The following is a 27,185-nucleotide window of genomic DNA, read 5'->3' as shown; positions in this document are numbered from 1 at the left end:
CATAAAACCCTTTTTTAACCTGATATTTTTCCAGGGATATCTTTAGTCATAAATGTAATGGCCACACAGTAAGGCTGCACGTTGCTAACGTAAACAGTCTTAAAATCGCCGTGCTCTTTCTTTAGGTGGATTCCATCAGGGATTGGGGGGATTTTCTAGCAGACACAGTGGTTAATGAAAGCTTCCTGGTTCCATCATTAACTATTTATAGATGCATGTTAGCATCCTGATGCTCAGCACAGCTCATCTCATCGCCTACACACAACTTGATGTCCCATTATACTCAGGCCCTAACAAAGTTCTGATTCACTCTTTCTCTTTCTATCTATCTATCTATCTATCTATCTATCTATCTATCTATCTATCTATCTATCTATCTATCTATCTATCTATCTATTCAATACAATTCAAGGGGCTTTATTGGCATGGGAAACACATGTTAACATTGCCAAAGCAAGTGAGGAAGATAATATACAAAAGTGAAATAAACAATAACAATGAACAATGAACAGTAAACATAACACTCACAGAAGTTCAAAAATAATAAATATACAGTGTTGTAACGATGTACAAATGGTTAAAGTACAAAAGGGAAAATAAATAAACATAAATACGGGTTGTATTTACAATGGTGTTTGTTCGTCATTGGTTAACCTTTTCTTGTGGCAACAGGTCAGAAATCTTGCTGCTGTGATGGCACACTGTGGTATTTCACCAAGTAGATATGGGAGTTTATCAAAATCGGGTTTGTTTTTGAATTCTTTGTGGATCTGTGTAATCTGAGGGAAATATGTGTCTCTAATATGGTCATAATTTGGGCAGGAGGTTAGGAAGTGCAGCTCAGTTTCCACCTCATTTTGTGGGCAGTGAGCACATAGCCTGTCATCTCTTGAGAGCCATGTATGCCTACGGTGGCCTTTCTCAATAGCAAGGCTATGCTCACTGAGTCTGTACATAGTCAAAGCTTTCCTTCGGTTTGGGTCAGTGATAGTGTTCAGGTATTCTGCCACTGTGTACTCTCTGTTTAGGGCCAAATAGCATTCTAGTCTGCTCTGTTTTTTTGTTAATTCTTTCCAATGTGTCAAGTAATTATCCTTTTGTTTTCTCATAATTGTGTTGCTGTCCTGGGGCTCCGTGGGGTGTACAGAATTCCAGCACCAGCTTGCTTAGTGGACTCTTCTCCAGGTTCATCTCTCGGTAGTTGATGGCTTTGTTATGGAAGGTTTGGGAATCGCTTCCTTTTAGGTAGATGGAGAACTGAACAGCTCCTTTCTGGATTTGGATAATTAGCAGGTATCGGACCAATTCTGCTCTGCATGCATTATTTGGTGTTCTACATTGTACAGTGAGGATGTTTTTGTAGAATTCTGCATGCAGAGTCTCAATTTGATGTTTGTCCCATTTTGTGAATTCTTGGTTGGTGAGCTGACCCCAGACCTCCCAACCATAAAGGGCAATGGGTTCTTTAACTGATTCAAGTATTTTTAGCCAGATCCTAGTTGGTATGTTGAATTTATGTTCCTTTTGATGGTATAGAATGCCCTTCTTGCCTTGTCTCTCAGATCATTCACAGCTTTGTGGAAGTTACCTGCGGCACTGATGTTTAGGCCAAGGTATGTATAGTTTTTTGTGTGCTCTAGGGCAACGGTGTCTAGATGGAATTTGTATTTGTAGTCCTGGTGACAGGACCTTTTTTGGAACACCATTATTTTGACTTACTGAGATTTACTGTCAGGGCCCAGGTCTGGCAGAATCTGTGCATAATATATAGATGCTGCTGTAGGCCCTCCTTGGTTGGTGACAGAAGCACCAGATCATCAGCAAACAGTGGACATTTGACTTCCTATTCTAATTGGGTGAGGCCGGGTACTGCAGACTTTTCTAGTGCCCGCGCCAATTTGTTGATATATACGTTGAAGAGGGTGGGGCTTAAACTGCATCCCTGTCTCACCCCACGGCCCTGTGGGAAGAAATGTGTGTGTTTTTTGCCTATTTTAACCGCACACTTGTTGTTTGTGTACATGGATTTTATAATGTTGTATGTTTTTCCTCCAACACCACTTTCCATCAATTTGTATAGCAGACCCTCATGCCAAATTGAGTCTAAGGCTTTTTTGAAATCAACAAATCAAAATCAAGTCAAATCAAATGTATTTATATAGCCCTTCGTTCATCAGCTGATATCTCAAAGTGCTGTACAGAAACCCATCCTTAATCCCCAAACAGCAAGCAATGCAGGTGTAGAAGCACGGTGGCTAGGAAAAACTCCCTAGAAAGGCCAAAACCTAGGAAGAAACCTAGAGAGGAACCAGGCTATGTGGGGTGGCCAGTCCTCTTCTGGCTGTGCCGGGTGGAGATTATGACAGAACATGGCCAAGACGTTCAAATGTTCATAAATGACCAGCATGGTCAAATAATAATAATCACAGACAGAACAGTTGAAACTGGAGGTGGAGTGGGGACAGCAAGGAGTCATCATGTCAGGTAGTCCTGAGGCATGGTCCTAGGGCTCAGGTCCTCCGAGAGAGAGAAAGAAAGAGAGAAAGAGAGAATTAGAGAGAGCATACTTAAATTCACACAGGACACTGGATAGGACAGGAGAAGTACTCCAGATATAATAAACTGACCCTAGCCCCCCGACACATAAACTACTGCAGCATAAATACTGGAGGCTGAGACAGGAGGGGTCAGGAGACACTGTGGCCCCATCCGATGACACCCCCGGACAGGGCCAAACAGAAAGGATATAACCCCACCCACTTTGCCAAAGCACAGCCCCCACACCACTAGAGGGATATCTTCAACCACCAATTTACCATCCTGAGACAAGGCTGAGTATAGCCCACAAAGATCTCCGCCACGGCACAACCCAAGGGGGGGGCGCCAACCCAGACAGGAAGATCACATCAGTGACTCAACCCACTCAAGTGACTCACCCCTCCTAGGGACGGTATGAAAGAGCCCTAGTAAGCCAGTGACTCAGCCCCAGTAATAGGGTTAGAGGCAGAGAATCCCAGTGGAAAGAGGGGAACCGGACAGGCAGAGACAGCAAGGGAGGTTCGTTGCTCCAGAGCCTTTCCGTTCACCTTCACACTCCTGGGCCAGACTGCACTCAATCATATGACCCACTGAAGAGATGAGTCTTCAGTAAAGACTTAAAGGTTGAGACCGAGTTTGCGTCTCTCACATGGGTAGGCAGACCATTCCATAAAAATGGAGCTCTATAGGAGAAAGCCCTGCCTCCAGCTGTTTGCTTAGAAATTCTAGGGACAATTAGGAGGCCTGTGTCTTGTGACCATAGCGTACGTGTAGGTATGTTCGGCAGGACCAATCTAGTCAGGATTCTCGCAGCCGTATTTAGCACTAACTGAAGTTTATTTAGTGCTTTATCCGGGTAGCCGGAAAGTAGAGTATTGCAGTAGTCTAACCTAGAAACAAAACATGAGAAGACTTTGAATTTGTTTTGTTTTGTTGTTTTGTCAATTGGGGTGTGCAGGGTGCATACGTGGTCTGTTGTACGGTAATTTGGTAAAAAGCCAATTTGACATTTGCTCAGTACATTGTTTTCACTGAGGAAATGTACGAGTCTGCTGTTAATGATAATGCAGAGGATTTCCCCAAGGTTGCTGTTGACGCATATCCCACGGTAGCTATTGGGGTCAAATTTGTCTCCACTTTTGTGGATTGGGGTGATCAGTCCTTGGTTCCAAATACTGGGGAAGATGCCAGACCTAAGGATGATGTTAAAGAGTTTTCGTATAGCTAATTGCAATTTGTTGTCTGTATATTTGATAATTTCATTGCGCATACCATCAACACCACATGCCTTTTTGGGTTGGAGAGTTATTATTTTGTTCTGTAGCTCATTCAAGGTAATTGGAGAATCCAGTGGATTCTGGTAGTCTTTAATAGTTGATTCTAAGATTTGTATTTGATCATGTATATGTTTTTGCTGTTTGTTCATTGTTCATTGTTATAGAGTCAAAAGGATTGGAGAAGTAGTTTACCCATACATCTCCATTTTGGATACATAATTATTTGTGTTGTTGTTTGTTTAGTGTTTTCCAATTTTCCCGGAAATGGTTAGAGTCTATGGATTCTTCAATGACATTGAGCTCTCTCATACAATACTGAGATGTTGTAGAGGGCCTATAATACAAACACAGTCACTGAACATCACTGAACTCTGTAAGCAGTGTGCAGCATTCCCTGTGCATACAACAAAAGGCTTTAGTGAACGGCTAGCAGCTAGTGTTGGTTTAGCATCAGACACACGCTGGAGAGGCCTGTAGCAGCAGAAGGCTGATGTGATGTATGTTTACCAGTACAGACCAGTCCCTGTAGCAGCAGAAGGCTGATGTGATGTATGTTTACCAGTACAGACCAGTCCCTGTAGCAGCAGAAGGCTGATGTGATGTAACCAGTACAGACCAGTCCCTGTAGCAGCAGAAGGCTGATGTGATGTAAGTTTACAGTACAGACCAGTAGCAGCAGAAGGCTGATGTGATGTATGTTTACCAGTACAGACCAGTCCCTGTAGCAGCAGAAGGCTGATGTGATGTAAGTTTACCAGTACAGACCAGTCCCTGTAGCAGCAGAAGGCTGATGTGATGTATGTTTACCAGTACAGACCAGTCCCTGTAGCAGCAGAAGGCTGATGTGATGTAAGTTTACCAGTACAGACCAGTGATGTGATGTATGTTTACCAGTACAGACCAGTGTAGCAGCAGAAGGCTGATGTGATACAGACCATCCCTGTTTATGTAAGTTTACCAGTACAGACCAGTACCTGTAGCAGCAGAAGGCTGATGTGATGTATGTTTACCAGTACAGACCAGTACCTGTAGCAGCAGAAGGCAGTACAGACCAGTTCTTCGATGTGATGTAAGTTTACAGACCAGTGTATATGTAGTTTACCAGTACAGACCAGTCCCTGTAGCAGCAGAAGGCTGATGTGATGTATGTTTACCAGTACAGACCAGTACCTGTATACGGACACAACAGACGGCTGAAGACAGCAAGCACTCCATAAAACCCCTTCAGTAGCCTTCTGGCATCACAATGGCAGCATAACTTCTAAGGCTCACAACTACTGTCAGCAAACATTAGAGAAGTTTGGCATGTCAAGCCTTACCTACTGTCTACATTTTAGTCATTTAGCAGACACTCTTATCCAAAGCAGTTTACAGGAGACATTTGTGTTAAGTGCCTTGTTAAAGGGCACATTGGCAGATTTTTCACGTAGTCTAATCACGGATTTGAACCAGGAACCTCTCCCCTACCCTACCCCTCGCCTTCCTCCTCATCAGGGGTCATGTTACAGGTCAGTTCTTTGCCCTTTTGGGTCTCTGGGTAATCTGGGTTAGAGATAATACCTAGCCAAGACGATGAGTGATTTTGATGTGTTGCCCTCGGCCATGCAGTTTATCATGGATCTCCATCTCCTTGTTTGAGCTGTGTGCTTACTGTTTTTAACAGATATTTGTGTATTGCATTGGAGGCTCTGTCACTACTAAGTCCGTATTGATGTGTATACAGATGTAGGATCTTCATTTGAGCCAATTTGCTACAGCAGGAAAATAATCCTGCAGCAACAGGAAATGTGAATTATTGAATTTTTGTAGAGGTTGATACATTTTTTGTTAGGAAAAATCAAGTCTGAGATTTTAAAGTAGAAATTACAAACTTTAGAAGTCTTTTTAAACCTTGAATACACTACTAGCTTGCATTTCCTGCTGTGCATGAACATTTTCAGCAACACAAGAGTGATCAAATTAAGATCCTACTTCTGTATGGCTGAACAGTATATTAATTGCATACTGTACTCCCAAACTCAACTTCTGCCAGGCGGTCATTGTAAATAATAATTTGTTCTTCATTGCCTGTTAATTTAAAATAAAGGTTAAATTAAAATTAAATTAAACTTCTCAACGTGCAATGTGAGGTTGGTTCACCCTGCAGAGCGCAGACTGTGGTTACAGTGAGCACACAGCAAGCATGATGTCATAGTAGAAGTGTTCATGGCAGAGGTTGTCATGGCATTGGTATCCTGTGGTTGCGGTCTGGTTGTGGTCATTCAGAAACATAAGGAAGAGACATTATCCTTGAGGTGGACAGTCTGTTCTGATAGCTCATCCTTCTAGGAATGATAGTGACCTATCCTTCACTATCCTGTCTGTATGTCTATTTCTGTCTCTCTATCTCCGCTCCCCTTTCTCTCTCTCTCTCAAATTCAAGCTGCTTCATTTGCATGAAAAACCAACTATTACCAAAGCAATAATGTATACAATATACATTGTCATAAAATAATACATTTCTCTCTCGCTCTCTCTCTCTCCTATGTTCTTATGGTTCTCTTGTTCTGCTGTCGTTACAGTCATTATCCCTGAGGAGGTTATGTATGGTACAGGTCCAGCTCATCCCTCTAGGCACTGTGCTTTACATAGTGACCTCTCCTTCCCTCGTTGTTGTTGCTTTATTAGGTTCTGGGTTTGATGGCCACAGTGTGTCTAGTTTGGAACGTGGCCCGTGGTGTTTGAGAAACCCAGGGGGAAATTAAAGGACATAAATCTAAATAAATAAATTTTGTAAATGAGGTGGAGTCTGTTTGTCCTGGAGACCGTACCTCATGGGTTTGGAACCGGTCTACCAGGGTAGGGGGTGGAGGGGAGACGGACCGAGGGGGGCAAAACAACATTTTATTTGCAGTGTCATTGGGTTTTTAGTAGATGAAAAGTTTAGGAATGACTGGTAAATGTATGATGTGTTGTTTAACGTTCAGGGGTTTGTCCTGCGTTGGATTGGATTAGTATTGTATCAGTTAGACAGAGAAAGAGAGACAGACAAATAAATGCGAGGACGGAGGGACAGACAGACAGACAGAGTGAGAGGGCTACAACAGGGACACAGCAGGGTCTTAATGGACTTCAAAGACTGTGTTGCTCTATGCCTGCCTGCCTGCCTGCCTGTGTGTTAGCTGTTTGACATTTAAATACATTTATAGAAGGACAAACCTTCATGATTTGACTAATCTGTTGCTGTCACAACGCCTGGAGTGGAGGGTGCGGAGTCAAATGCAGAGAGCAGAGGATACTGGGGAAAACAACAGGCGAAATAATCACACAAATGTCCAACCCAACACAGGGCACAAACGGACAGGAACACTACACGCACAACCTGGCTAACAGAAAACAAGCCCGCACAAAAGCAGGCGGGCCTAACAGGCTTAAATAGTCCTGAATCAAAAACAAAATAAGAGACAGGTGCAACCAATAAGACATAACAAACAGAAAAGGAAAAGGGGATCGGTGGCAGCTAGTAGACCGGCGACGACGACCACCGAGCGCTGCCCGATCAGGCAGGGGAGCCACCTTCTGTGGGAGTCGTGACAGTTGCAGTATAAAAACTACGGTCAAATACTGCATGTGGATGCCCGAGATGCCCCATTTCAACATCAGAGGTGCTTAGAGTAGAATAAAATAGACTAGGATAGAGTAGAGTAGAATATAATAGACTGGGATAGAGTAGAGTAGAATATAGTAGAATATAATAGACTAGGATAGAGTAGAGTAGAATATAGTAGAATATAATAGACTGGGATAGAGTAGAGTAGAATATAGTAGAATATAATAGACTAGGATAGAGTAGAGTAGAATATAATAGACCAGGATAGAGTATAGTAGAATATAATAGACTAGGATAGAGTAGAGTAGAATATAGTAGAATATTCTAGACTAGGATAGAGTAGAGTAGAATATAATAGACTAGGATAGAGTAGAGTATAATATAATAGACTAGGATAGAGTAGAGTAGAATATAATAGACTGGGATAGAGTAGAGTAGAATATAATAGACTGGGATAGAGTAGAGTAGAATATAATAGACTGGGATAGAGTAGAGTAGAATATAGTAGAATATAATAGACTAGGATAGAGTAGAGTAGAATATAGTAGAATATAATAGACTGGGATAGAGTAGAGTAGAATATAGTAGAATATAATAGACTAGGATAGAGTAGAGTAGAATATAATAGACTAGGGTAGAGTAGAGTATAGTAGAATATAATAGACTAGGATAGAGTAGAGTAGAATATAGTAGAATATAATAGACTAAGATAGAGTAGAGTAGAATATAATAGACTAGGATAGAGTAGAGTAGAATATAATGGACTAGGATAGAGTAGAGTAGAATATAGTAGAATTTAATGGACTAGGATAGAGTAGAGTAGAATATAATAGACTAGGATAGAGTAGAGGAGAATATAGTAGAATATAATTGACTAGGATAGAGTAGAGTATAATATAATAGACTAGGGTAGAGTAGAGTATAGTAGAATATAATAGACTAGGATAGAGTAGAGTAGAATATAATAGACTAGGATAGAGTAGAGTAGAGTATAATATAATAGACTAGGATAGAGTAGAGTAGAATATAATAGACTAGGGTAGAATAGAGTATAGTAGAATATAATAGACTAGGATAGATTAGAGTAGAATATAGAATAATATAATAGACTAGGATAGAGTAGAGTAGAATATAGTAGAATATAATAGACTAGGATAGAGTAGTGTAGAATATAATAGACTAGGATAGAGTAGAGTAAAATATAATAGACTAGGATAGAGTAGAGTAGAATATAGTAGAATATAATAGACTAGGATAGAGTAGAGTAGAATATAATAGACTAGGATAGATAAGAGTAGAATATAATGGACTAGGATAGAGTAGAGTAGAATATAGTAGAATATAATGGACTAGGATAGAGTAGAGTAGAACAAATAGACTAGGATAGAGTAGAGTAGAATATAATAGACTAGGATAGAGTAGAGTAGAAAATAGTAGAATATAATAGACTGGGATAGAGTAGAGTAGAATATAGTAGAATATAATAGACTAGGATAGAGTAGAGTAGAATATAATAGACTAGGGTAGAGTAGAGTATAGTAGAATATAATAGACTAGGATAGAGTAGAGTAGAATATAGTAGAATATAATAGACTAGGATAGAGTAGAGTAGAATATAGTAGAATATAATAGACTAAGATAGAGTAGAGTAGAATATAATAGACTAGGATAGAGTAGAGTAGAATATAGTAGAATATAATGGACTAGGATAGAGTAGAGTAGAATATAATAGACTAGGATAGAGTAGAGGAGAATATAGTAGAATATAATTGACTAGGATAGAGTAGAGTAGAATATAATAGACTAGGGTAGAGTAGAGTATAGTAGAATATAATAGACTAGGATAGAGTAGAGTAGAATATAATAGACTAGGATAGAGTAGAGTAGAGTATAATATAATAGACTAGGATAGAGTAGAGTAGAATATAATAGACTAGGGTAGAGTAGAGTATAGTAGAATATAATAGACTAGGATAGAGTAGAGTATAATATAGTATAATATAATAGACTAGGATAGAGTAGAGTAGAATATAGTAGAATATAATAGACTAGGATAGAGTAGAGTAGAATATAATAGACTAGGATAGAGTATAGTAGAATATAGTAGAATATAATAGACTAGGATAGAGTAGAGGAGAATATAGTAGAATATAATTGACTAGGATAGAGTAGAGTAGAATATAATAGACTAGGATAGAGTAGAGTAGAATATAATAGACTAGGATAGAGTAGAGTAGAGTAGAATATAATAGACTAGGATAGAGTAGAGTAGAATATAGTAGAATATAATAGACTAGGATAGAGTAGAGTAGAATATAATAGACTAGGATAGAGTAGAGTAAAATATAATAGACTAGGATAGAGTAGAGTAGAATATAGTAGAATATAATAGACTAGGATAGAGTAGAGTAGAATATAATAGACTAGGATAGAGTAGAGTAGAATATAATGGACTAGGATAGAGTAGAGTAGAGTAAAATAGACTAGGATAGAGTATAGTAGAATATAATAGACTAGGATAGAGTATAGTAAAATAGACTAGGATAGAGTAGAGTAGAATATAGTAGAATAGAACTAGAGAGAGCCTGACAGAAGAATCATGTCTCATGTTTTTTTCTCTCTTCTTTTTCTCCCTCAGGTACGACATCTGCACTTACAAGAACAAACCCTGTGGGACTCTAGGTGAGTGGCAATGCTCTCTGTTCTGTTATTTTCTCTGCTCTCTGTTCCGTTCTTTTCTCTTCTCTCTGTTCTGTTCTTTTCTCTTCTCTCTGTTCTCTGTTCTGTTCTTTTCTCTGCTCTCTGTTATGTTCTGTTCTCTCTGTTCTGTTATGCTCTGCTCTCTGCTCTCTGCTCTCTGTTCTGTTATTTTCTCTGCTCTCTGTTCTGTTATTTTCTCTTCTCTGCTCTGTGTTCTGTTCTTTTCTCTTCTCTCTGTCATCTGTTCTGTTCTTTTCTCTTCTCTCTGTTCTCTGTTCTGTTCTTTTCTCTGCTCTCTGTTCTGTTCTTTTCTCTGTTCTATGTTCTGTTCTTTTCTCTGCTCTCTGTTCTGTTCTTTTCTCTGCTCTCTATTCTGTTCTTTTCTCTTCTCTCTGCTCTCTGTTCTGTTCTTTTCTCTTCTCTGTTCTCTGTTCTGTTCTTTTCACTGCTCTCTGTTCTGTTCTTTTCTCTTCTCTCTGCTCTCTGTTCTGTTCTTTTCTCTTCTCTCTGTTCTCTGTTCTGTTCTTTTCTCTGCTCTCTGTTCTGTTCTTTTATCTGTTCTATGTTCTGTTCTTTTCTCTGCTCTCTGCTCTCTGTTCTGTTCTTTTCTCTGCTCTCTGTTCTGTTCTTTTCTCTGCTCTCTGCTCTCGGTTCTGTTCTTTTCTCTGTTCTATGTTCTGTTCTTTTCTCTGCTCTCTACTCTCTGTTCTGTTCGTTTCACTGCTCTCTGTTCTGTTCTTTTCTCTTCTCTCTGCTCTCTGTTCTGTTCTTTTCTCTTCTCTGTTATCTATTCTGTTCTTTTCTGTTCTCTCTGTTCTCTGTTCTTTTCTCTGTTCTCTGTTCTGTTCTTTTCTCTGCTCTCTGTTCTGTTCTTTTCTCTGCTCTCTGCTCTCTGTTCTGTTTTTTTCTCTGCTCTCTGCTCTCTGTTCTGTTCTTTTATCTGTTCTCTGCTCTCTGTTCTGTTCTTTTCTCTTCTCTCTGTTCTCTGTTCTGTTCTTTTCTCTGCTCTCTGTTCTGTTCTTTTATCTGTTCTATGTTCTGTTCTTTTATCTGCTCTCTGCTCTATGTTCTGTTCTTTTCTCTGCTCTCTGCTCTCTGTTCTGTTCTTTTCTCTGTTCTATGTTCTGTTCTTTTCTCTGCTCTCTACTCTCTGTTCTGTTCTTTTCACTGCTCTCTGTTCTGTTCTTTTCTCTTCTCTCTGCTCTCTGTTCTGTTCTTTTCTCTTCTCTGTTATCTATTCTGTTCTTTTCTGTTCTCTCTGTTCTCTGTTCTTTTCTCTGTTCTCTGTTCTGTTCTTTTCTCTGCTCTCTGTTCTGTTCTTTTCTTTGCTCTCTGCTCTCTGTTATGTTCTTTTCTCTGCTCTCTGCTCTCTGTTCTGTTCTTTTATCTGTTCTCTGCTCTCTGTTCTGTTCTTTTCTCTGCTCTCTGTTCTGTCCCTTTCTCTGTTCTCTGTTCTCTGCTCTCTGTTCTGTTCTTTTCTCTGCTCTATGTTATCTGTTCTGTTCTTTTCTCTGTTCTCTGCTTTCTGTTCTCTGCTCTCTACTGTTCTTTTCTCTGTTCTCTGTTCTGTTCTTTTCTCTGTTCTCTGCTCTCTGTTCTCTGTTTTTTTCTCTACTCTCTGTAATGTTCTGTTCTTGTCTCTGTTCTGTTCTTTTCTCTGTTCTCTGTTCTGATCTTTTCTCTGCTCTCTGCTCTCTGTTCTGTTATTTTCTCTGCTCTCTGTTCTCTGCTCTCTGTTCTGTTCTCTCTTCTCTTATCTCTTCTCAGTTCTCTGCTCTCTGCTCTCTGTTCTGTGGCCTGGAGGCAAGGAAAGACAGGTCAGAGAGACCAGGTGGCGTTTACTGTCGTCGGGTGCGGGTACAGACGGGGTTAGGTCCATGCAGGGCAGGGCACAGGCGTGGTAACCTCCAAGTGCACTTGACTGTGTCCTTCTACCAATATAGCTCAAATAATGTGGATATTTATAAGTTCATATGGCGTGTTTTTCTCCTGCTACAGTACTTTAAGGACACTGGTTTCCAGTCATTTTTGCCAGGGGTTTGGTTTGAAATGTTGTGTCTCCACTGTGACAGAAACTGTGGCAAACTTAAATTACAAACTTGTTAAGCTTCTGTAACCAAGCTCAGGAAGGCAAGGGGGAGAAAAAACAGAAAGATAGAGGGACATATAGAAAGTGAAGGATGAAATTCAGAGATAACAAGAGAGAGAGAAAGAGAGCGTTGTGGTGGAGAAAGGACGTCAGGGAGTGTCAGCATCTCCCCTCCTCCTTGACTCCCTCCCTCTGATGGTGTAGAGCCCCTGCAGGCTCCACAGTATATCTTGGAGGTAATATTGGGACTCTGGTGGGGTTTGACAGATTGACCGCATTCGTCACATTCCCCCCGTCGCTTTAATTGCACCAGCATCTGCTTGGCTTCCTCGTTCTCTCTCACTCACTTCTCCTCACTCACTTTTCTCTGTTTCTCCTCTCCTCCTCCTTCTTCTCTCCCTCTCCATTTCTTCTCCCGTCTCAACCCCGTTCCCCTCACCCTTTTCCACATATCCTCTCCTCCTTCCCCTCTCCCTCTCCATTTGTCCTCCCTTTTCAACACCCTCCTCTTCTTTTCCTCTCCTCCGTTCCGTCCCTCTCAACCCTTCTCCCCCCTCTCCCCTACTCATCTCCTTCCCTCCTCACCCTATCATTAGGGGTCATGCTACAGGTCAGCTCTTTTCCCCTTGGGTCTCTGGGTAATCTGAGTTGGAGATAATACCTAACCAACCCCACTTCTGAGTGTTATGTGAAACCATTCCCAGTAACCTGTAGATGGAATCTCTTCTCTTTCTATCTGACCTGTTACCCTCTGGGGGAAGAACAGAGACACCTGGATGGCTCTACTCTCCAACCTCACTCACACGCACACACACACACACACACACACACACACACACACACACACACACACACACACACACACACACACACACACACACACACACACACACACACACACACACACACACACACACACACACACACACACACACACACACACACACACACACACACAAAACATGTAGAACTCTATATGCTTGCTTTTTGACAAAGCTAAAAAATAACCTGCATTTAATCTTATCTTGCATAATATGAAATGCACACACTACAGTGACACGCCAACACACAAGCGCACACGCACAGACAGGCAATTGTATAGCTTTACTCAGCGTTCCTTCACTCTTCTGCTTCTCTCTCAAAAAGAGCTCTTTCTCAAATATAAAGTATATGCCTATTGCTTTCTCTTTGGAACTCTATATTTTTTAGGGGGGGTGGGGATGTTTTCTTAAATTCAATATCCTGCATCACTAGGTGGTCCCTTGTTACTTGAAGTGAAATGTATAAATCCAAGCCTGTCTAGACATTTTCCAGCTCTAACTTTAGGTTGAAAAAAGTTCATGTCTAGCCAGTTGATGCTGAAGTCAGGTCCTGCTGGTGAGTCTAGCAGCAGCAGCATGAACTGAGGCTGTGTCCCAAATCACACCCTATTTCTTATGTAGTGCACTACATTTTTCCAGAGCCCTGAGAGAAGAAGTTAACTCTCAAAGCTCTTAGCCAACGTCCCAAATAGCACCCTATTTCCAATATGGGCCCTGGTCAAAAGTAGTGCACTATAAATGGAATAGGGTGCAGCCTGAGAAGTTTAGAGTTGCCTTCTTCTCTCTCTCTCTCTCTCTCTCTCTCTCTCTCTCTCTCTCTCTCTCTCTCTCTCTCTTTCTCACTACCTCTATCTCCCTCTACCTCTCTCTACCTCTCTCTTTACCTCCCTCCTGCTGATCTTCCTTTAACACCAGGGAGATCCAGCTTTTAGAGCCCCCACTCCTAAGAAGTTCTCTGTGTGTGTGTGTGTGTGTGTGTGTCCAGGCTTGGCGTCGGTAGCTGGGATGTGTGAGCCGGAGAGGAGTTGCAGCATCAATGAAGACATCGGCCTGGGTTCTGCTTTCACCATTGCTCACGAGATTGGCCACAAGTGAGTCCGCTCACACTTACTACTTCCTTCACAGAACAGCGCAAAGTAACCCCAAACCTTTGAACGGTAGTGTATATAATAATACATATATTACTACACAGAGAATGTGACTCGCTATTTTGCAACACCCGCAATATCATCTGCCAATAAAATTGTATTCTATTTTATTTGGAACTATTCCTGAAGAATAACCAGAACTTTGGGTTGGTTTGGTCTGGGTTGGTGTGTGTTGGTTTGGTTTGGGTTGGTACAGTTGAAGTCGGAAGTTTACATCAAATCAAAGTTTATTTGTCACGTGCGCTGAATACAGCAGGCATAGGTAGACCTTATAGTGAACTGCTTACTTACGGGCTCTAACCAATAGTACAAAAAAGGTATTAGGTGAACAATAGGTAGGTAAAGAAATAAAGCAACAGTAAAAAGACAGGCTATATACAGTAGTGATACTATAAATGTAGCGAGGCTACATACAGACACTGGTTAGTCAGGCTGATTGAGGTAGTATGTACATGTAGACATGGTTAAAGTGACTATGCATATATATATATATATATATTTTTTTTACCTTTATTTTACTAGGCAAGTCAGTTAAGAACAAATTCTTATTTTCAATGACGGCCTAAGAACAGTGGGTTAACTGCCTGTTCAGGGGCAGAACGACAGATTTGTACCTTGTCAGCTCGGGGATTTGAACTTGCAACCTTTTGGTTACTAGTCCAACGCTCTAACCACTAGGCTACCCTGCCGCCCCATATATGATGAACAGAGAGTAGAAGTAGTGTAAAAGAGGGGTTGGCGGGTGGTGGGTGGTGGGTGGCGGGTGGCGGGACACAATGCAGATAGCCCAGTTAGCCAATGTGCGAGAGCACTGGTTGGTCGGCCCAATTGAGGTAGTATGCACATGAATGTATAGTTAAAGTGATATGATAAACAGATAGTAGCAGCAGCGTAAAAAGAGGGGTTGGGGGGGCACACAATGCAAATAGTCCGGGTAGCCATTTGATTACCTGTTCAGGAGTCTTATTGCTTGGGGTAAAAACTGTTGAGAAGCCTTTTTGACGTAGACTTGGCACTCTGGTACCGCTCGCCATGCGGTACTAGAGAGAACCGTCTGTGGCTGGGGTCTTTGACAATTTTTAGGACCTTCTGACACCGCCTGGTGTAGAGGTCCTGGTGGCAGGCAGCTTGGCCCCCGTGGTGTACTGGGCCGTTCGCACTACCCTCTGTAGTGCCTTGCGGTCAGAGGCAGAGCAATTGCCATACCAGGCAGTGATGCAACCAGTCAGGATGCTCTCGATGTTGCAGCTGTAGAACCTTTTGAGGATCTCAGGACCCATGCCAAATCTTTTTAGTGTCCTGAGGGGGAATAGGCTTCGTCGTGCCCTCTTCACGACTGTCTTGGTGTGTTTGGACCATTCTAGTTTGTTGTTGATGTGGACACCAAGGAACTAAAACAACCTGCTCCACTACAGCCCCGTCGATGCGAATGGGGGCGTGCTCGGTCCTCATTTTCCTGTAGTCCACAATAATCTCCTCTGTCTTTGTTACGTTGAGGGATAGCTTGTCATTCTGGCAACACCGGGCCAGGTCTCTGACTTCCTCCCTATAGGCTGTCTCGTCGTTGTCGGTGATCAGGCCTACCACTGTTGTGTCGTCTTCAAACTTAGTGATGCTGTTGGAGTCATGCCTAGCCATGCAGTCGTGGGTGAACAGGGAGTACAGGAGGGGACTGAGTATGCACCCCTGGGGAGCTCCAGTGTTGAGGATCAACATGGCAGATGTGTTGCTACATACCTTCACTACCTGGGGGCGGCCCATCAGGAAGTCCAGGATCCAGTTGCAGAGGGAGGTGTTTAGTCCCAGGATCCTTAGCTTAGTGATGAGCTTTGAGGGTACATACACCTTAGCCAAATACATTTAAACTCAGTTTTTCACAATTCCTGACATTTAATCCAAGCAAATATTCCCTGTCTTAGGTCAGTTAGTGTCACCACTTTATTTTAAGAATGTGAAATGTCAGAATAATAGTAGAGAGAATGATTTATTTCAGCTTTTATTTCTTTCATCACATTCCCAGTGGGTCAGAAGTTTACGTACACTCAATTAGTATTTGGTAGTATTGCCTTTAAATTGTTGAACTTGGGTCAAACGTTTCAGGTAGCCTTCCACAAGCTTCCCACAATAAGTTTGATGAATTTTGGCACATTCCACATGACAGAGCTGGTGTAACTGAGTCAGGTTTGTAGGCCTCCTTGCTCGCACACATTTTTTCAGTTCTTCCCACAAATGTTTTATAGGATTGAGGTCAGGGCTTTGTGATGGCCACTCCAATACCTTGACTTTGTTGTCCTTTAGCCAATTTGCCACAACTTTGGAAGTATGCTTGGGGTCATTGTCCATTTGGAAGACCCATTTGCGACCAAGCTTTAACTTCCTGACTGATGTCTTGAGATGTTGCTTCAATATATCCACATAATTTTCCATCCTCATGATGTCATCTATTTTGTGAAGTGCACCAGTCCCTTCTGCAGCAAAGCACTCCCACAACATGATGCTGCCATCCCCGTGCTTCACGGTTGGGATGGTGTTCTTCGGCTTGCAAGCCTCCCCCTTTTTCCTCCAAACATAACAATGGTCATTATGGCCAAACAGTTATATTTTTGTTTCATCAGTCCAGAGGACATTTCTCCAAAAAGTGCGATCTTTGTCCCCATGTGCGGTTGCAAACCGTAGTCTGGCTTTTTTATGACGGTGTTGGAGCAGTGGCTTCTTCCTTGCTGAGCGGCCTTTCAGGTTATGTCGATATAGGACTTGTTTTACTGTGGATATATATACTTTTGTACTTTTCCTCCAGCATCTTCACAAGGTCCTTTGCTGTTGTTCTGGGATTGATTTGCACTTTTCGCACCAAAGTACATTCATCTCCAGGAGACAGAACGTGTTTCCTTCCTGAGTGGTATGATGGCTGCGCGGTCCCATGGTGTTTATACTTGCGTACTATTATTTGTACAGATGAACGTGGTACCTTCAGGCATTTGGAAATTGCTCCCAAGGATGAACCAGACTTGTGGAGGTCTACAATTTTTTTTCTGAGGTCTTGGCTGATTTCTTTTGATTTTCCCATGATGTTAAGCAAAGAGGCACTGAGTTTGAAGGTAGGCCTTGAAATACATCCACAGGTACACCTCCAATTGACTCATATGATGTCAATTAGCCTATCAGAAGCTTCTAAAGCCATCATTTTCTGGAATTTTCTAAGCTGTTTAAAGGCACAGTCAACCTTCTGACCCACTGGAATTGTGATACAGTGAATTATAAGTGAAATAATCTGTCTGTAAACAATTGATGGAAAAATTACTTGTGTCATGCAAAAAGTAGATGTCAAAGGCCAGATCCTAGGAAGAAACCTAGAGAGGAACCAGGCTATGAGGGGTGGCCAGTCCTCTTCTGGCTGTGCCGGGTGGAGATTATATCAGAACATGGCCAAGATGTTCAAATGTTCATAGATGACCAACAGGGTCAAATAATAATAATCACAGTGGTTGTCAAGGGTGCAATAGGTCAGCACTTTACATGGGATAAACAAACTTAAAGGTCAATAACATAATAGAAAAATCTATGTACAGTGTGTGCAAATGTAGTAAGATTAGGGAGGTAAGGCAATAAATAGCCCATAGTGGTGAAAAATTGACAATTTAGCATTAACACTGAAATGGTAGATGTGCAGATGATGATGTGCAAGTAGAGATACTGGGGAGCAAAAGAGCAACAACAAAAAAAATAACAATATGGGGATGAGGTAAGTGGGTGGGTTATTTACAGATGGGCTGTGTACAAACCATTTTTATATGGTTCTTGCTTTGTGCACGGGGGTATTGTCATGCTGAAACAGGAAAGGGCCTTCCCAAAACTGTTGCCACAAAGTTGGAAGCACAGAAGCAGTTAGAATATCATTGCATGCTATAGCTTTAAGATTTCCCTTCACTGGAACTAAGGGACCTAGCCCGAAATATGAAAAACAGTCCCAGACCATTTTCCCTCCTCCATCAAAATTTACAGTTGCCACTATGCATTCGAGCAGGTAGCGTTCTCCTAGCATTCGGAAAACCCAGATTTGTCCATCGAACTAGCAGATGGTGAAGCGTGATTCATCACTCTAGAGAACGCGTTTCCACTGCTCCGGAGTCCAATGGTGGCGAGCTTTTCACCACTCCAGTCGACACTTGGTATTGCGCATGGTGATCTTAGGCTTGTGTGCGGCTGCTCGGCCATGGAAACCCATTTCATGAAGCTCCCGATGAACAGTTACTGTGCTGAGGTTGTTTCCAGAGGCAGTTTGGAACTCAGTAGTGAGTGTTGCAACCTTGACAGATGATTTTTAAGCACTTTAGCACTCGGCAGTCCCGTTCTGTAAGTTTGTGTGGGCTACCACTTCACGGCTGAGCCGTTGTTGCTCCTAGATGTTTCCACTTCACAATAACAGCACTTACAGTTGACCGGGGCAGCTCTAGCAGGGCAGACATTTGATGAACTGACTTGTTGTGACGGTGCCAAGTTGAAAGTCACTGAGCTCTTCAGTAAGGACATTCTGCTGCCAATGTTTGTCTATGGACATTGCATGGCTGTGTGCTCGATTTTATACACCTTTCAGCAATGGGTTTGGCTGAAATAGCCAAATATATTAATTTGAAAGGGTGTCCACATACTTTTTAATATACAGTGCATTCGGAAAGTATTCAAACCCCTTCCTTTTTTCCACATTTTGTTACGTTACAGCATTATTCTAAAATGGATTAAATAAAACATTTCCTCATCAATCTACACACAATACCCCATAATGACAAAGCGAAAACAGGTTTATAGAAAGTTATAAAAAGTTATTAAAAATAAAAACAGAAATACCTTATTTACATAAGTATTCAGACCCTTTGCTATGAGACTCAAAATTGAGCTCAGGTGCATCCTGTTTCCATTGATCATCCTTGAGATGTTTCTACAACTTGATTGGAGTCCACCTGTGGTAAATTCAATTGATTGGACATGGTTGGGAAAGGCACACACCTGTCTATGTAAGGTCCCACAGTTGACAGTGCATGTCAAAGCAAAAAGCAAGCCATGATATTGAAGAAATTGTCCGTAGAGCTTAGAGACAGGATTGTGTCCAGGCACAGATCTGGGGAAGGGTGCCAAAAAATGTCTGCAGCATTGAAGGTCCCCAAAGTACAGAGAGATCCTTGATGAAAACCTGGTCCAGAGCGCTTAGGACCTCGACTGGGGCACATGTTCACCTTCCAACAGGACAACGACCCTAAGCACACAGACAAGACAACGCAGGAGTGGCTTCGGGACAAGTCTCTGAATGTCCATGAGTGGCCCTGCCAGAGCCCAGACTTGAACCCGATGGAACATCTCTGGAGAGACCTGAAAATAGCTGTGCATCAACGCTACCCATCCAACCTGACAGAACTTGAGAGGTTCTGCAGAGAAGAATGGGAGAAACTCCCCAAATACAGGTGTGCCAAGCTTGTAGCGTCATACCCAAGAAGACTCAAGGTTGTAATTGCTGCCAAAGGTGCTTCAACAAAGTACTGAGTAAAGTGTCTGAATTCTTATGTAAATGTGATATTTCTGTTTTTATTTGTAATAACTTTGCAAAAAATTCTAAAAACCTGTTTTTGATTTGTCTTTGTTAGGTATTGTGTGTAGATTGATGAGGAATTGTAACAAAATGTGAAAAAAGTCAAGGAGTCTGAATACTTTCCGAATGCAATGCTGTGTTTGCTCATGCTAATGACAGCGTCCACATACCTCCTGAATATAAAGTTGAATAATGATGATGTATTGGTCTATGTATCCACTCCCTGGGGTTCACAGAGATGGCCATTTCCTTTATAATGTCTCGTGTCTGCTTCTGTTTTGGGGCAGTTGTAAAAATGGTCTCTGCAAGGAGAGGATGTATAAAAAAAACTTAGCCACGGTCTCAGGACGGCTGATTTATTTCCAGAGTAGGGTAAAATGTCATAAACGCCAGCGTTCGAAAAACAGGCCGGGCTGTGGGATGTGGTGGGTTGTTATATACATTACAACTGATCTGTGCTTTTGGACGATCAGGGTAATTAAGCTTTGGCTTCCTGCCGTAATGCTAGCTTTCCTTTCGTTTAGATATTCAGACAGATACAGTTTTTGAGTTACATACATTTTTTTGTTAAACAGATTTATTTGCAGCCAAGCCAGTGCTCAGTCAAGTTGGGCAGCAGAAACCAGAAAGCAGAAACCTTTCTTTCTGTCAGGAGGTTCACACTAGAGAGCTGCTCTGATCAGACGGACGCTGAGAGAGAGAGAGAGAGAGAGAGAGAGAGAGAGAGAGAGTATTTGTTTTTATGGGGGAGGGTGGACGAGTAGGGGTTGAACCAGGCCTGGGCTGTGTACTGTATATTCTATAACGGTATTTTAATATTTGGTTTGTTAAATGATATGCCGTGTGTACCGTCCATTTTTATAGTTTACTCTGCTACTAGAGTCATCTCTCTCTCTCTCTCTCTCAATTCAATTCAACGGGCTTTATTGGCATGGGAAACATATGTTAACCAAAGCAAGTGAGGTAGATAATATACAAAAGTGAAATAAACAATACAAATTAACAGTAAACATTACACATACAGAAGTTTCAAAACATTAAAGACATTACAAATGTCATATATATATATATATATATATATATACTATGCTCAAAAAAATAAAGGAAACACTAAAATAACACATTCTAGATCTGAATGAATGAAATATTCTTATTAAATACTTTTTTCTTTACATAGTTGAATGTGCTGACAACAAAATCACACAAAAATGATCAATGGAAATCAAATTTGTCAACCCATGGAGGTCTGGATCCAACTTTGATGTAATGTCCTTAAAACAAGTCAAAATGAGGCCCAGTAGTGTGTGTGGCCTTCACGTGCCTGTATGACCTCCCTACAACGCCTGGGCATGCTCCTGATGAGGTGGCGGATGGTCTCCTGAGGGATCTCCTCCCAGACCTGGACAAAAGCATCCGCCAACTCCTGGACAGTCTGTGGTGCAACGTGGCGTTGGTGGATGGAGCGAGACATGATGTCACAGGTGTGCTAAATTGGATTCAGGTCTGGGGAACGGGCGGGCCAGTCCATAGCATCAATGCCTTCCTCTTGCAGGACCTGCTGACACACTCCAGCCACATGAGGTCTAGCATTGTCTTGCATTAGGAGGAACCCAGGGCCAACCGCACCAGCATATGGTCTCACAAAGGGGTCTGAGGATCTCATCTCGGTACCTAATGGCAGTCAGTCTACCTCTGGCGAGCACATAAAGGGCTGTGCGGCCCCCCAAAGAAATGCCACCCCACACCATAACTGACCCACCTCCAAACTGGTCATGCTGGAGGATGTTGCAGGCAGCAGAACGTTCTCCACAGCGTCTCCAGACTCTGTTATGTCTGTCACATGTGCTCAGTGTGAACCTGCTTTCATCTGTGAAGAGCACAGGGTGCCAGTGGCGAATTTGTCAATCTTGGTGTTCTCTGGCAAATGCCAAACGTCCTGCACGGTGTTGGGCTGTAAGCACAACCCCCACCTGTGGATGTCGGGCCCTCATACCACCCTCATGGAGTCTGTTTCTGACCATTTGAGCAGACACATGCACATTTGTGGCCTGCTGGTGGTCATTTTGCAGGGCACTGGCAGTGCTCCTCATGCTCCTCCTTGCACAAAGGTGGAGATAGCGGTCCTGCTGCTGGGTTGTTGCCCTCCTACGGCCTCCTCCACGTCTCCTGATGTACTGGCCTGTCTCCTGGTAGCGCCTCCATGCTCTGGACACTACGCTGACAGACACAGCAAACCTTCTTGCCACAGCTCGCATTGATGTGCCATCCTGGATGAGCTGCACTACCTGAGCCACTTGTGTGGGTTGTAGACTCCGTCTCATGCTACCACTAGAGTGAAAGCACTGCCAGCATTCAAAAGTAACCAAAACATCAGCCAAGAAGCATAGGAACTGAGAAGTGGTCTGTGGTAACCACCTGTAGAACCACTCCTTTATTGGGGGTGTCTTGCTAATTGCCTATAATTTCCACCTGTTTTCTATTCCATTTGCACTACAGCATGTGAAATTTATTGTCAATCAGTGTTGCTTCCTAAGTGGACAGTTTGATTTCACAGTAGTGTGATTGACTTGGAGTTACATTGTGTACATTTGAGCAGTGTATATATATATATATATATATATATATATGTAGAGTGTTGTAACAATGTACAAATGGTTAAGGGAAATAAATAAGCATAAATATGGGTTGTATTTACAATGGTGTTTGTTGTTCACTGTTGCCCTTTTCTTGTGGCAACAGGTCACAAATCTTGCTGCTGTGATGGCACACTGTGGAATTTCACCCAGTAGATATGGGAGTTGGAAATTGGATTTGTTTTCAAAATCTTTGTGGATCTGTGTAATCTAAGGGAAATATGTCTCTCTAATATGGTCATACATTGGGCAGGTTAGGAAGTGCAGCTCAGTTTCCACCTCATTTTGTGGGCAGTGAGCACATAGCGTGTCTTCTCTTGAGAGCCATGTCTGCCTATGGCGGCCTTTCTCAATAGCAAGGCTATGCTCACTAAGTCTATACATAGTCAAAGCTTTCCTTCAGTTTGGGTCAGTCACGGTGTTCAGGTATTCTGCCACTCTCTCTCTCTCTCTCTCTCTCTCTCTCTCTCATGCCGCTTTCCATACAGACCGAGTCCCACCCCGTCACTCAACGATTGCATTTGTTGTTGCTTGACCACGAGACACTTTCGATCAGTCTGCATGGTCAATGCAGCACATGCAACAATGTTGATGACAGGGAAGGAAATGCAGGAAATGCAGAACTTGATGAAATGCAGGAAAAAATTTTAGGTTGAAGTTGAATTGAACAGTATAAAACAATCCGAATGGAGAAAGACTCATGAAGCAAATTTAGAACTTTTATTCATCAAAACATAAAATACCGTCAAATACCATTAAAAAATTGAAAAATACCATGATATGATATTTTGGCGATATCGCCCAACCCTAGGTTGGACCTCTTTCTTTATCTCTATGTCCCTGTTTGTGTCTCTGTTTCTGTCTCTGTCTCTGTCTGTGTCTCTGTCTGTCTGTCTGTCTGTCTGTCTGTCTGTCTGTCTGTCTGTCTGTCTGTCTGTCTGTCTGTCCCTCTCTCTCTCACTCTCTCCTTCCCTCTCTTTCTATTTCTCTCCCTCTCTCCTCTCTTTCTTTATCTGTCTCTCTAGTTCCCCCCCTCTCTCTCTCTCTGTATCTCTGTCTCTCTGTCTCTCTCTCTCTTTCCCCAAGTCTCATTGAGAGCATAGAGAGTTTGGCTCTGGTCTATCCCCACCTCCCTCCTCCCCTGTCTGTAGCTGGCTGCTGTTCTGTAACTGGCCAGTCCAGACCTGTAGATGGTGATTGATTGACAGGCAGGTAGCATCAGGGTGGTGATTAAAACTCTCTGCTCCCTCCAGCGCTCCAGACAAAGCCTGACCCCTGACCTCTAGTCCCCTCTACACCAGCTGTTACATCCAGGAGCCACGGAGCCCTTTCTAACATCTCTAACCCTGCCCTACATGTAGGGGAGGTGTCGGGCAGAGTTATAGAAGAGGTAGAAAAGGGCTGCAGGTAGCCTAGCGGTTAAGAGCATTGGGCCAGTAACTGAAAGGTTGCTGGTTTGAATCCCCGAGCCGACTAGGTGACCAATCTGTCTATGTGCCCTTGAGCAAGGCACTTAACTCTAATTGGTCCTGTAAGTCACTCTGGATAAGAGCGTATGTAAAATGAGGTAGAGGGAGGTAGAGATACATTCTCAGAAGTAATTAAGTTTGAACCTATCTGACTGCTCTGCACCCATCGGCCACATTATTAGATATCTCTCTCAGTGACACCACCCATCTCTCTTTGAATGGCATTTTTGGCCAATCTGGGTAAAAGCTGTCCTCAGGCACAGATCTAAGATCATCTGATCCTCCCCCAAACCATACCTTAATCTATATGGTTGGAAAAAGAAAAACTGACTGTAGATCTTTAAGTCTTGAGGCAATTTCATCTTTCTCCATGTTTGACCCGCCCTCCTCTCTGTCCTCCATTTTGCACTTACAGTTTCGGGATGAACCATGATGGAATAGGAAACTCATGTGGGACTAAAGGCCATGAGGCAGCCAAGCTGATGGCGGCCCACATCACAGCTAACACCAACCCCTTCTCCTGGTCGGCCTGCAGTAAGAACTACATCACCAGCTTCCTCGAGTAAGTGGAAGAGGGGCATTCCTCAGCGTGTGTGTGTGTACCTATCTCTGCCTGTGTGTAGAGATCTCAGTTTATTCTCACTTAAAACCACCTATTGAATCTCTTGTACATATCCTGAACCAATCCTTAACTTCCTCAGTCTGTAAAAAGACATGTATGGCCTTCCAGCCATCCAAACATTGATCCTAGGTTTTGAGACAGAAACAGAAAGCCTACACTTCTCCTCCTCAAAATGATCTTTTTCTCTGTGCCTTGAATAACAGATCGATTTGTTTTCTTGCTTCAGTGAAGAAGGATAATTCTTAGCTTATTTCAAATATTTGTCTTAATTTGATAAGTGCCCCTCAGGACTGGCTGATGGTAGCAGATAGAGTCTCGGTTTAGAAGTATGAAATAAATCTTCCAGTCAGACAGCGTCCATAGAAAACAAAGTCACTTGGCCTTGAAGGTCCTCAACTCTTAAACTCGTTGAATGGTTTTCAGTGAGCAAATATGTGTGTGTGTGTGTGTGTGTGTGTGTTTGTGGGTGTGCGTGCGTGCGTGTGTGAGCAGGGATAATGGTGGTTCTGGTTGTCAGAGTGTGTTCTCTGGTGAAAGCCTTCAGAGTGCTACTTGTAACACAAAGTAGCATTGGCACATAAACATAGACATTACAGTAACATGTGCCAACTTCTCACAGTAACACACAGGGATGCCTCTTCACGGTTTCTGGACCTTCTCACTATGGCCTTCTCTTCTCACGGTTGGATCATCTTGGAGTCTAGTACTGTTTCAGACCATGGGCATAGAGGATTCATATTTGTGACCCCTTATTTCTGGCATTGTTTCTCCTTTGAAAGTCTGTTGTAGATGGATTGTAAGCTTTCACAGAATTCATTGTTGTCTGTGTCTTTTCAGTTCTGCTTTTTACTTTTTGATGTCTGTCTTTCTCCTATGAAGTTTTGTCTGTAAACTAGACTTACCCTCCGGAGGGTTCTCTCCCTCCAACAGATTTGTAGATATGTCACACGTTTCTTCTTGCCAAGTAAAAAACTTTGGCTGTGGTCTTGGCCTAGATACACTGGTGCAATATGTGGCTGGTTTTTTGGGTTCTGAAGAATGGTTTATGAATGCAAACATAGTTCAGACACAGTATGTCATAAATCAATAGTTTAGTAACTTTTAGCCTAGTTAGGTTCACTATAGACATAGGACATGGCGAACACTCCAGTGTGGACACTGGCCAATCCTTTTGAGCTTTTGTATTGAACCAATATCTAATCTTAAAGGAATATTCCACCCAAATACTTTCTTTTGGTATTTGTTTCATTTGTCCATTGTTGACATAGTCCCAAAAATGTTTTGCTTGTCAACAATCAAGTTTTCAAGATATGTAACTTTCTTAATATAGAAATCGTCCCCGCATGATGCAAAACGCAGAATCACATAATGCAAAATGAATCATACAGGGACGATTGCTGTAATTTGAAAGTTACATTACATAGAATGAAATACATGCTTATATTATTATATCTAGTAATAATTCCTAGTTAATCTAGTTAATATCTGTGGGCTCCTGAGTGGTGCAGCGGTCTAAGGCACTGTATCTCCAGCGCAGAGACATCACTAATATCCCTGGTTCGAATCCAGCCTGTATCACATCTAGCCGTGATTGGGAGTCCCGCAGGGCGGTGCACAATTGTCCCAGTGTTGTCTGGTTTTGGCCCGGGTAGGTCGCCATTGTAAATAAGACTTTTTCTTAACTGAATTGCCTAATTAAATAAAGGTTAAATAAATAAATAATAAAATATCTAGTCTTAACATAGCTGACCAAGGTGGGAGTTGAGGGACCGGTTCTTATTAGAAGAGATTTCCTCTGTGACAGGGTAATGAACTTGGCTTATCCCAGAGGACAGGAAGCTGCTTCAACTGGCAAATAATACTTTCTATATTTAAACATCAGACTATTTGGTTTGTCCCCGAACCAATAAACAGTGGGGTCTGCCCCAGCCCTTGTCTGCCGTGGTGTGGGTCAGTGTGGTGGGTGGGTGGGTGGGGGGCTAGCAAGGCTCTCTCTGGTGAGACGGACCTCTCCACACCAGGGAAAAATATTACTCCACCACAGATAAACAGAGAGATAGTTTCCTATTACATGTGCTGTCGGATAGTGTGGATTAGATGTGCAGTCTGGTATTGTGGATTAGATGTGCAGTCTGATAGTGTGGATTAGATGTGCAGTCTGATAGTGTGGATTAGATGTGCAGTCTGATAGTGTGGATTAGATGTGCAGTCTGATAGTGTGGATTAGATGTTGAGTCTAATAGTGTGGGTTAGGTGTGCAGTCTGATAGTGTGGATTAGATGTGCAGTCTGATAGTGTGGGTTAGGTGTGCAGTCTGATAGTGTGGATTAGATGTGCAGTCTGATAGTGTGGGTTAGGTGTGCAGTCTGATAGTGTGGATTAGATGTGCAGTCTGATAGTGTGGATTAGATGTGCAGTCTGATAGTGTGGGTTAGATGTGCAGTCTGATAGTGTGGGTTAGATGTGCAGTCTGATAGTGTGGATTTGATGTGCAGTCTGATAGTGTGGATTAGATGTTGAGTCGGATAGTGTGGGTTAGGTGTGCAGTCCGATAGTGTGGATTAGATGTGCAGTCTGATAGTGTGGATTAGATGTGCAGTCTGATAGTGTGGGATAGATGTGCAGTCTGATAGTGTGGGTTAGGTATGCAGTCTGATAGTATGGGTTAGGTGTGCAGTCTGACAGTGTGGATTTGATGTGCAGTCTGATAGTGTGGAT

The 27,185-nt window shown here is 42.3% G+C and overlaps 1 protein-coding gene across 1 annotated transcript in view; it reads left to right on the top strand.

Moving 5' to 3' along the window:
• Positions 1 to 27,185, top strand: part of LOC135548216 (A disintegrin and metalloproteinase with thrombospondin motifs 6-like) — a 170,398-nt gene that overhangs the window by 48,271 nt on the left and 94,942 nt on the right. Inside the window, exons 7-9 of the mRNA XM_064977577.1 lie at positions 10,043 to 10,086; positions 14,000 to 14,105; positions 24,261 to 24,407. Of these exons, the coding sequence (XP_064833649.1) occupies positions 10,043 to 10,086; positions 14,000 to 14,105; positions 24,261 to 24,407 (297 nt within the window). The remainder of the gene's footprint in view (positions 1 to 10,042; positions 10,087 to 13,999; positions 14,106 to 24,260; positions 24,408 to 27,185) is intronic.

Source organism: Oncorhynchus masou, chromosome 11 (assembly GCF_036934945.1).
Source record: "Oncorhynchus masou masou isolate Uvic2021 chromosome 11, UVic_Omas_1.1, whole genome shotgun sequence".
NCBI classification, from domain to species: Eukaryota; Metazoa; Chordata; class Actinopteri; order Salmoniformes; family Salmonidae; genus Oncorhynchus; species Oncorhynchus masou.
This window is presented reverse-complemented; position numbering and strand designations above follow the sequence as displayed.